Source organism: Lycorma delicatula, chromosome 11 (assembly GCF_047948215.1).
Source record: "Lycorma delicatula isolate Av1 chromosome 11, ASM4794821v1, whole genome shotgun sequence".
Taxonomy (NCBI): domain Eukaryota; kingdom Metazoa; phylum Arthropoda; class Insecta; order Hemiptera; family Fulgoridae; genus Lycorma; species Lycorma delicatula.
Window position 1 is genome coordinate 62,818,338 of NC_134465.1, and position 12,618 is coordinate 62,830,955.

General features: G+C 29.2%; 1 protein-coding gene across 1 annotated transcript in view; it reads right to left on the reverse strand.

Annotated features, from left to right (window-relative positions):
• Positions 1-12,618, reverse strand: part of Ndfip (Nedd4 family interacting protein) — a 49,831-nt gene that overhangs the window by 19,959 nt on the left and 17,254 nt on the right. Inside the window, exons 3-5 of the mRNA XM_075378672.1 lie at positions 6,854-6,982; positions 6,095-6,218; positions 719-904 (exon numbers count right to left, since the gene is read on the reverse strand). Coding sequence (XP_075234787.1) covers positions 719-904; positions 6,095-6,218; positions 6,854-6,982 — 439 coding nt within the window. The remainder of the gene's footprint in view (positions 1-718; positions 905-6,094; positions 6,219-6,853; positions 6,983-12,618) is intronic.

Genomic DNA, 12,618 nt, shown 5'->3' on the forward strand with positions numbered 1-12,618 from the left:
ACTATGTAAGATTTTGAAAAACTTTCTTCAGCTTCACAAAAAAAATTATGCAAGCCTTTGTTGCATAACAAAGGTTTGTTGTTTGTTGGTTTTTTTTTTTAATAATCTGATAAAATAAAACTGAATTTGAAACTCTTCCTCATGTTCTTTAGTTGCTGTATCTCAATTAATGAGAATATGCTGATTTCAGAATTGCTGATTTTAGAATAAACAAGACAATTGTATAACAGTAATTGGGTTTCCAGGCTGCTGCTGGAAGGTTTACCTCAATAAACTCCTACCACAAATAAGACAGAATGAAATTTAGTAACTTTTTCTTTCAACCAAAGGCTTTTCTTTTAGTAATCTGGCCTCCATGTTCCAAAATGCAGCCTTCTACATAAACAAAAATATGAAAAATTATAATTAATTAAACACATTTGTTCGGATTTCAACTCAAGCAATTTATATGAAAGGCAGAGCGGTACTAAACATAAGGGACTAAATAAAAATACAATATTTTTAAAAAATTTAACAAAATGTTAAATATTTCACACAAAAAACTACCATTTTGTTGAACAGAAACATAAAAAATCAAATACACAGATAGAAATATGTCAAGATTTATACAACATTTTATTCACTTTACAGATCATAGTTTAAGAATTTTATATTACCTTACATTTTAACTTTTTATGAAATTATAAACTATTAAAAAAAAAAAAAGGATTATAATTACCAAAAGCCATTATGAGCCACCAAAGCCAACTGTTTTCATGAGATGCGAATTCAGTGGAATGTTTAACAATCAATGTCCATTTTGCCAATGAAAGACCAAATCCTGATAAAGCACCGTAACGAGCAGCAACAGTATGACAAAAGCACATCAACAAAAGAAATCCAATCCAATTGAAAAGAAATGCAACTGAAAAATATAAATATATTTTATATAAAAAAATTTACGTATTATCAAATAAATATCCTATTAATATCAGCACAACAGTGATGATATCTTAAAATTCCTAAATTTTTTAAGTCTTTCTGTTGAGTCTAGGAGGAGATGGTCCTGGTCAACTTTGATCAGAGGCAGTCCTTCTGAGGACTAAACCTTCCTCTTTTCTTCTCTGTCTTATTCTAATTACTTCTTTTTTGAACAATTGTCATGGGAATTGAATTGGTTCCATCTGAGGGACTTTCTAATAGTCAGAAATGGTGCCTGTGATCCTGAATGCCAGAACTATCAAAGAACTCTTACGTTTTCTATCTACGGATTGTTTAAAAATCCAAACTAATGGCCGAGGTGTCTTAATGGGTAAAGCCAGACTTCCTATTCCTGTTCCTAATCAATCAAGAAAAAAATTGAATTTCAGCAAAAGGAAGTATTGTTGCTTTAAATTAATGCCCCAATCTTTTTTTTTTATGATGGTAATGATATTTAGAAAATATTTAATGTACAAGGAATAAAAGTCAGGATAATGTTCACTATGTAGTCAACGGCTGTGGTGAATAGAGCGAAAGGGTGTCACTTGTACTACTAAATCTCAACTGCATTTAATTTACCTAGTCTATAAAAATATATTAAACAGAACTGATTACTGAAACTGAATACTTGCTGCATAAATAAAAGAAGATTAAATTATAATTGATATCATATAAATAAAATTTTAACAGATCAAAGATTAAACAAGTCAATGTCCAAATATAAGTGTCAAAGTTACTTTAGTGTTAACAGTCCTTAAAGTGATGAAGAAAAATACAATTTTTCTTTTATAATAAAAATATTTTAAATTTTCAAAAACTTTTCTGCATTCAGGCCCAGGGGTCTATAATAAAAAAAAAAACAAACAAAAACACATTGATAGCTCTATATATACAAACTCAAAAAATGAGAGAGAGACCAAAAGAATAAACAAGCACAATTTCAGTTTTAAGAGGTGGGGTTCACTTTGTGAAACAATTTTTTTTTATGTTTTGTATACAATAATAGCAAAAAAATTGCAAAAGCAAAAAATTTGCTTTAATAAAGTTTTATCTAAAGTGCCTCTGAAGGAAATCGAAATTGGTTTTTTTCCATTATCCTTCCTTAATGAATTCTGAAAAAAAAAATTAATATGATTAATGCCCCATTTATAGAAACATTTGAGCCAAATTTAAAGAATATCAGTTAGGTCAATCCTACTGAGATATAAGGTCAAAGACATATGTACACACATACATATGTTTTTTGGTCAAGATGATCCAGCTGGACCCTAAAATGTAAACATTTTTACAAGAACCGAATACTCCATTTTTGATTTTTAATAATCAACAAATTTTAAATTACTGGATTAATGATAAATTATTTTCATATTATATTGCGTTGATAAATGATTAATGACTCATGCAAAATAAAATTTAATGTGAACATATATAAATGGAAGATAAGATAAATTATATCTTTTTTAAAATATTGATATAATATTTATGTATTAAGGAGAAAAAACTATATGAATGTAACAAATATATTAATGCAATGTAATACATTAATACTGTATTAATATATAATACAATAATATATTAATACATTAATATATTAATAATGTATTAAATATATTACATCAATGTAGTAATACAGAATATGCCAAAATATACAGTAGTGGAGCTGTTATTCTGTATTATTTTTATTGTCCAACCTGAATTCAGTACGGAAATCCACCTACGTCTTTAAATAATCGCCGAAGTGGTGTATTGCTGATGTTCATTTCAAGGAATTTGTTTAAGTGACTCCAAAACCTGATCGAGGACATGTCATAAATCTAATTTGTGAACACAGTTACCAGATCTTCCCTTCCGTTTACACAATACATTACCAGTATGATGAAATTTCATAACGATAAACAGCATAACTGTGTTGCTCGGTGCCGCTTTATTAAATTGTTCATGATATTGTTCCACCACTAACTTCAAACTCGGTCTGCCTTGTTTGTCATTTTCATACAAGCAAAAATAATACTTCACAACGAAAACTTTTTCCTCAGTCGTGAGACCCATTTTCAACTCCAGCCTTACAGCACCATGTTCTTTGCACTACTAACAACACATAATGCTGTGGCAACAATACGCCGATGAACGAACATACGCAAAATCCAGTACTGTATATTTTGGCACATATTGTACGTTACATTAATGTAATGATGAGTTCTAATATATCAGAAAGTAGATGCAATAATAGATAAGTTGAACAAATTCTTACTATATCAGATGAGACAGGAAGTATTTATGATAATAATTATGTTGATAGATGTTGAACTATTAAGCATAGCAGAATTGAAAATGGATGAAATGAAAAAAAAAATTAGAAAACCTTCCTACCTAAAAGAGAAATAAAAAGTAATAGAAGCAATTAGTCTGAAAACAGTAAAAAGGAAATGCCTAGAAGTAATAATTTAGACAGGTATTGAAATAATGGCAATAAAAACAAGAAAGACAAAAAATAAAGAGAAGGCAGAAAAAGAAGGATAAATATTAAAGATTATTTAAAAAATATATGAGTATATATTTAATATACATTTTTATAACAGCTTATAACACTTATAATTTATAACTACACATGTAATTAAACAAATTTCACTTTATATTCCAACAATATTTGTTCACATAATCCTTCCTCTTTCCTTTTTTCTTACTCTTCTCACTCTCTTGTATAATTCTTCCTAATTTCTTTCTCACATATGATTTGTTTACATGTCTTTCTTAAAAACAAGAAAAACAAAAAAGAGAGAAGAGAAGGAAGGAAAGGAGGATAGGAGAAAGGCATAACAATTATAGAAATACTCATTGTAAAATAATAATAATAACACTATAACAAATAGTAAAACTAACAGGATTGAAAATTGAATAATTCTAGAAGGAAAAATAAAACTATGTTCCCATCAAAAACTTTAAAAAGGAAAGTAAAAAGTAATGGGGTGGAGCAATTATTGTAAGAACTGAAAAATATGAAATTGGAAAGAATGAAACAAGTGTATATTAGTGAATGGCTGTTATCAAAATTAAAAGATGCATATATGGTTCCAAAAATAAAATGAAAAATTGAATTAGAAAAAAAAAATTAGTTATTTTATTTTTAAACACCGGCTAGGCCCTTGGCTGCTTTGTAGCCAGAGTTAGAAACATTTTTTGGTGAAGCCTCGTAAGGTGTGACTTGATTCTCTAAGTGTTTTAAGTCATTGTCAGACCCAGAAGATCAATTAGGTCTCAAGTTACTGCAATTTTCATGTTTTCAGTATTTCTCTTACAATTTATTATACAGGGAGGATATATACTATTACTCTTTAACCTTACCAGGTTACAATAGCTTTAGTTAAGCTGATACGTATAATTTCATTTATTACCTTTGAAAAGTATTGTACAAGGTCTGTTTGGAAAATAACTGAACTTTACTTTTTAAACTTTATTATTTATTTTACAGGTTATTGGTCTTTGTTCCCTTTAAAGTACGCTCCTGCCCTAATCACACATTATTCCCAACGATCTTTCCACTTCGCTTAGCAGTCCTGGAAAGCTTCATTTGAAATGGCCTTTACAGTTCATGATGAATTTGCTCTAACATTATTATCAATAGTTTCAAAACAACAGCATCCTTCTCATTGATTTTAATTTTGGTAATAAGAAAAAATTGCAAGGAGCCAGGTCTAGCGAGTAGAGAGGCTGAGGGAGGACACTCATCTGATTTTTGCCACAAAACTAATGAATTGAGAAAGTTGAGTGTAAGGGCGCATTGTCATGGAGAAAGACCTTGAGTTGTCTCGCCACAACTCTGATCTCTATTTATAGATTTTTTTATGTAACTGTAGAAAAATGCCTTGAACTATCAAGGCATTTTTACTGTATGTACTGACATACAGTACACCATTTTACCTTGAGGCATGAATTCAAAATGTACAAATCTATTAAAATAAAAAAAAAGAAAAGAAAACAACACTTTGACATTGGAACAAGACTGATGTGCTTCCTTGGAGCATAGAGATCCTTTGCCAATCCATTGTGATAATTGAACTTTTGTTTTGTAGCCATAAACCCAGCTTTTATCTCCTGTTATGATCCTTTGCATTAAAGTTTCATCATCGGTTTGTTCAAGAAGTTGCTGACAAACATCCACTCGATGTTCTTTCAGCTGTTCGGTCATCAAACAAGGAACAAACTTTGTTGCAAGTTAATGCATGTTCAATTTTTCAGACAAAATGTCATGGCATAATCCAATCGAGATGCTAACCTCTTCTGAAAGTTTTCTGACAGCTAACTGACGATCTGCACGCACCAGATTGTTGATTTTCTGATGACCATTTTTAAATCATGAGAACTATTTGTAACATTGCGTACAACCCAAAGCTTATATCCGTAAGTTGTTTTAAAAGCTGAATTGTTTTTGTGAAAGTTTTCCCTAGTTTCATTCAAAATTTTACATTGCATCGTTGCTCCTGAAAATAGTACATTAAAAAACTCATTATTAACCCTTAAATACGTTGCACTCAAATAACAATAACAAAAACTAAATGAGATATTAACAATCCAAGAACATGTGGTTACAGAGGAGGTTATATGAAACAATGCTGCTAACTACATGACACTAAATACCTCTGTTGGCATGTAATTAAAAATGTTCGGTTGTTCTCTGAACAGATCTTGTATAACAGTATAAGAATACATAAACAATAAATGTTTTTTTTTTCATAAAAAAAGGGAACTTTTTTTCAAGTTAAGGGAATCATTTCATTCTACACTTTTGTCTAATATCAGATTACCTACCTCTTACTGCATTGGTATTTATACAATTATTATAAAATGGTAAAACAAAATCACATTCCCAAGTGATCTAATATAGAAAATAATCTTTCTAAAATCTGGTTAGTAAAAACTGTGTTCATGTATTATTTTTAAGTATACTGCAAAGATTCAGATTACAGAAATAGAATTGATTTAAATAATTTTTTAGAAACTTATGACATCCTGAATGGGAAAAGTCAGGTCTTTTTAGGAAAGGCTTATAAACTTAAATAAAGTATCTAAAACAAAATAATTTTTTATTTCATTTTATATAATAATCATTTTAATAAATATCAAAAGAAAAACCTACCAAAAAAAGCCATGGCAAACATAAAATCTGTTCCCAAAAGACTATTTTCACCATCAGCATCTCCTGCTTCTGTATCGATGGCGAGAAATGCCAATGTCTGTTGACGGTGATGTGAAGCAGGACCCTATTAAACAAATAAATAGTAAATAACAGTCGTACTAATATTTATATAGAAGAACAACACTTAACCAGAAAAATAGTAAATATTTTAAATGTATAATCTTTTAATAAAATTGAGAAATTTAAAACTTTATTGTTAAAAGTAAATAAAATAAAAATTTAAACGGTACAATCCTACAGTAATTTTACTGCAATAAATACAAGCAGCATTTTTACAGAAACTTAAACAAATCTTGCATAATAATATAGTGAATATAATTAATATTCATAATAGCAATGTTTAAGTGTTTGAGATAATATGTTAAGTATATATCTATAGTATATAACTTACAACAATTAGTCATACAATTTTTTATTACTGTTACTATTTTGCAGTTATTTTGTGCAATTGAATTGTTAATTTAATTTTTTTTAAAATAAATCAATGATTATGTTGAATAATTTTTATTTCAGTTAGAAAAAATAGTGAAGCTATTAAATTGGCAGATAATCAAAATCTTATAAAACAATTTGATCCCAATTGAAAGTACATTTTCAGATATGATGAAATTAATACGAACACTGGGAGTTTTTTGATAATTTGAAAACTACTGTAGATGGACTCAAAAAAAAAAAAAAAATAATTAGCAGCAATATTACCCTTGGTAAAGGCAATTCTCCTTGAAGTGTTTTCTCCCGCTGAACTTCTTCATATGATGGCAACTTAGTTGCTAAATCATAAGGAGGGGGAGCTGAAAAATCTGCTTTAGGAGGTGGAATCTCTTCAACCTGAAAAATAATTTATACAACAATTAAAAAAATATATACATTAATTAGTTTTACTATTTATTCCCCAGGCCCAGCAGAGATGCACCGAGAAGAGCAGCCATAAAAGAAGTGGATGAAGATTTTCTCCTTATCCATTCCTAAAAACACTTACAATTAAATTAAATTAAATCAGCAATTGCGACTCCCTCTGGAGAAGGATGCGCATTGCTCCCTTCACACAGTAGTGCCCTGTAGTGGCGTATTCCTGCTAGCCTATGAAGCGTTAGCAACGAAAGGACTTCAGTGGACGGTCTGAAGGGGAATCACGTCGGGAGAACAGGTTTCAAAACGCCTAGCCTCCCGCAGTCGGACCATAAAATGGGTTCGAGAACGCTGGTAAAAATCGAACTGGAATGCTAATAAATCCGTCCTTAAAATATAAAATAACACAACTTAAAACTTAGACTCGTCATTAAAAATAAACCATTAAACATGCCCGATTATAGAATCACACAGCAGCAAGGGACACTGTCCAGGTTCTGTGATTTGTACGGAGAATTTGTGAAACCCCCTCTACCTTTGTATTCCATTCCATTCCATTATCCCCCAGACCACAATTCTTTGGAAATTCAATTTGAAAGCAAAGTTATCCACAATTCTCTCTCTACATCAATAAACATACAACTAAAACTTCAAATTGTGCTGGTGATAGATTCTTCAAATTACCATATAACAGCAACCTAAGTAAAATAATAAGTTATATGTCTCACGAATTAGCGTTGATATTGTTCAAAACAAGAATTTTTTAAATATTATACTAACAAGAAATTGTGTCATCGCCTGGTATGCGATGCTGCACAATGGCATTCTCTGTAACAAATTTAATGTCAATTGAATCATCTGATTGGGATTATTAATTGAATTACAGGTATTTGTTCAAGTATGAATAGAATGTGTTCTGTGATAACTGAGGTTGCTGACACTTATGGGTTAAATAATTTTAATTATTTAAACGTAGTAAAACACTTGTAGAAACATATAAAATTAAAAAAAAAAAAAAAAAAAAAAAACATTTAGAGAATAATTCAGAATCCATTTGCACTGTTGCAATATTTTAAGTAATTTAAGGATGGACAACTATCAACAGACAAACAACCATATTCAAGAATTCTTTTGTCATGTGATGATATTCATATCGCATATATTCATAAAGTTGTATGTTTTAATTGTCACAGATAGCAATGCTGGTCCTACAACAAGACTGAATGCCAGCACACATCACTCTTATTTCATGACTTTTTGGATGAAACTAAAAAAGAAACTATTCTATCTCAGCAATATTTCTCACCCATCTTGGCACTAGCAGATGACATTTCTTATTTCATAAATTAAAATGTTCTTTTGAAGAAAAAATTTCAAGATTAAAGGTAGTATACCTTTATAGGTTAAAGGTAGATTAAAGGTATACGGACACTATATATATGAGATCTGTAAATGGGACCTAAAAGCGATCCCAAAAGAGGCCTATCATGTTTCAAGGTATTGCAACAATGATGGGATTGGTTAATAACTTTAGGAGAATACTTTAAATTAATAAAGGTTCACTCAATTGTAGGTAGTCAGAAAAACGAATAAAATAAAAAATCTGATGTGGACACTATATGTCTTCCTTGTACGCCTATTAAATTCCATATACAACTTTTTTACTGCACTTCAATTAAACTTATTTTATTTGAAAGTGAGATACGATCTCCTCCAATTCTTTAATAAAGTGGACAGTTAAACAACTGCATCACATTTCTTTATGTTTTCTGCATCATCATTTTATATTAGTTTATATATTAATTTTATTTCACGTTGCTCAAGTAGTTATGCGGTGTAAGTGTAAACGTGTCAGATCTGTAACCATGTACACATCGGTTCGACCGACTACATACACATATTTTTTTTTTTAATTTAAATATATTGATTTATTAATTATTGACCCCTGTAAAAATCTTTGAATTAAAATGAAAAGTACATAAAATCTTATTTCACTATTTTTTCAATCAAAGGCTAATAATAATTAAAAAATCAATACATTTAAAAAAAAAAAGTTGAAAAAAAGAAATTAAGTCGGATTTGAACTGATGTGCCTTTCCCTTGTGAGATCTAAATTTTTCATTATAAAAAATTGTATTTGACTATAACTCTGGAACCGGTAAAAAGAAGTACCACATGTGATATATTGTTGAAAAATTCTCAATGAGGGCTTATTACTGCAGTTAAGAAAAAGTCCAAAATCCAAATTTTTTGGATTTCGAGCTTTTTGGACACTTTTGGTCCAGTCGATTGCAATCAAAAGGAGTGGTGCACAACTAGATGTTATACAACAGTCCTAAATCCAAATTTCATCATTCTACAACTAACTGTTTTTGTTAAGTGAGATATATATATATGTACACACAGACATCACACTGAAACCAGTCAAAATGGATCCAGGGATGGTTAAAATGAATATTTTAGTTGAAATCTGAAAACCGAAATTTTTTGTGATTACAATATTTCCTTTACTTGATACAAGGAACTAAAAATAAGTTTAAGGATAAAGGAATATGCAATATAAATGAGAATGTGATAAAATAATTTATTTTTGTTGATTTTAAATTGAAAATATTTTTTTTTAACATTTTAAATATTTTTATGTTATACAGCTATCGCTCGCTACAAACTACTGAATTGCTAATTAACATTGTACAAGGACATAAAATTACATTATTTCTCAAAGTAATAAATAATCAATAATAATAATATCAAAATAAAATAGTATTCTAAAAGAGAAGTTTGCAGCCTTTAATAAAAATATACATTGAAATATATAAATGAGTCTATTGAATTGGACTACGCATTTAAAAAAAATGATTGTGTGTAATTTTTGGATAAATGTTGATTAGTTACAATGATGTCATACTATATTTGTAACATTAATTTATAAAAAAGCTTTTCAAATTCATGTATTTATCAACAGTTATGAAATAGTATATAAATAAGCCATTACCTGATAAAGCATTTGGTAACTGATGATGAATCCACAGATTTTAATTTTTCTTATATAAATTAATAAGTTATATATTCAGCTTTTAATTTTTGTGGATTCATAGGTGATTTTTGTTAATTGCTGATATAAATGCATATGATACTCCAAAAATACAAAATTTGCTAATCTCGATGATGGTTTGGTAGCATCTGGGACTTTCATCTGAAGATCCCAGGTTAAAATCCTGATCAGGAATGGTGTTTTTCATATGCTACAAAATTTCCATTTTCATATTCCAATGCGCAAGCACCAAGCTTATGTGAATTAATTTATCGACCAAGCAAAAAAAAAGTCAGAGCAATGAAAAGAAAACTGAAGGAAAATGCAGTAGCTCTAGCACCTCTATTATTGGATAAATCTTTCAAACAGAGGTTATTCAAACATAACAGTCTTAACATAATGAGGAAACTGTAACACTGTAGTAAAAATAGCAGAGCGATACAAAAAAACAAGGAAGGGCTACTTATAACTTTGATTATTTGAGGAACAAATGGTTAATAAAGTTTTTTTTATACCAATCTTTGGGTAAAATGTTAACTACTAACACCTTTAAATGGATTGGAAACTGATCTTTGACCAAAATGACAGGTTAATAATGGATGGCAATAATGGTAACCATTTCCTGAATAAGAAAGCTAAATGAATTCAGCTTTAATTTTGGCTTATTGCTCAAGTAATCAATGCAATTAAGCCCCTTTTTAAAACATAAATGTAACAAAAAATGATGTTAATTGAACATTAGGAAACATGTAATTTGATAAGCTAATATTTTTTAATCAGATAATTAGTCACTACTGGTTTTTTTTTTTAGTCTTCAGTCATTTGACTGGTTTGATACAGCTCTCCAAGATTCCCTATCTAGTGCTGCTAGTCGATTCATTTCGGTATACATCCTACATCCCTAACAATTTGTTTTACATATTCCAAACATTGCCTGCCTGCATAATTTTTTCCTTCTACCTGTCCCTCCAATAATAAAGCAACTATTCCAGGATGCCTTAATATGTAGCCTATAAGTCTCTCTTCTTATAACTATATTTTTCCAAATGCTTCTTTCTTCATCGATTTGCTGCAACACCTCTTCATTTGTCACTTTATCCACCCACCTGATTTTTAACATTCTCCTATAGCACCACATTTCAAAAGTTTCTAATCTTTTCTTCTCAGGTACTCCAATCGTCCAAGTTTCACTTCTACATAAAGCGACGCTCCAAGCATATACTTTCAAAAATCTTTTCCTGACGTTTAAATTAATTTTTGATGTAAAGAAATTATATTTCTGACTGAAGGCTCGTTTTGTCTGTGCTATTCAGCATTTTATATCGCTCTGCTTCGTCCATTTTTAGTAATTCTACTTCCCAAATAACAAAATTCTTCTACCTCCATAATCTTTTCTCCGCCTATTTTCACATTCAGTGGTTCATCTTCATTATTTCTACTACATTTCATTACTTTTTTGTTCTTGTTTATTTTCATGCGGTAGTTTTTTGTATGACTTCATTTTGTGTAGGACATCACTGTTCCTACTAAATCCTTTTTTCTCTCAGCTAGATTTACTATACCATCAGCAAATCGTAGTACCTTTATCTTTTCACCTTGTACTGTTACTCCGGATCTAAATTGTTCTTTAAAATCATTAACTGCTAGTTCTATGTAAAGATTAAAAAGTAACAGAGATAGGGAACATCCTTGTCGGACTCCCTTTTTTATTACAGCTTCTTTCTTATGTTCTTCAATTATTACTGTTGCTGTTTGGTTCTTGTAAATGTTAGCAATTGTTCTTCTATCTCTGTATTTGAACCCTAATTTTTCCTAGTTTTCATTTTTTTTTTTAAATGTGTAAAATTTAATAGACATACAAGGAAGTCATATGTTGTCCAGATCAGATTTTTTTAAAAATAATTTTGACAATATAACATAATATTTGTTCAATTTTTATCAAGGTATAAATAAAAAAATAAACTTTTACACAAATTACCCACACAATTATTAAAAGCACTTATTGAATTACTGCACAAGCATACTAATATAAAAAAAAAACATTAGAAAATATTTTATTGTAACAAAACGTAAATTTGCTGTTTGTGTAATCATAATTATAAAAAAAATCAATATATAAATGCATTATTAGATAAAAGGAAGAGGCACTTAATATTTTTCCTTGAAGTATAGTAACTTATAGCTTCCTTAAGTTACAAATGTAATGGCATCTGAAACTTACTTATGTAATTCGTCATTGTCAACAGTTGAAAACCTTTAACCCTCTCACTGATAATTTTTTAGTCAAACTTCCCTTCAGTGCTTAATTCGACTTTGATCCACCAACTAATTTTTTTATTCCTTCACTGTATTATTCAAGCGTTTTTAAATAACAAACATAATATTACATAGTTATCTCTACATACTTGTGATGAATTATGAAATAAACATTAGAATATTTGCAGTCACAGTGATTTTGTTTGTTTACATTCTTACTGTGCGGTATAAATTGATGTTTTATTTTTGTTTTAACAATAACAAAATTGAATATATTTTTTTTAAATGTAGTAAATATAAATATTTCAAAACATGTTAATTTAAC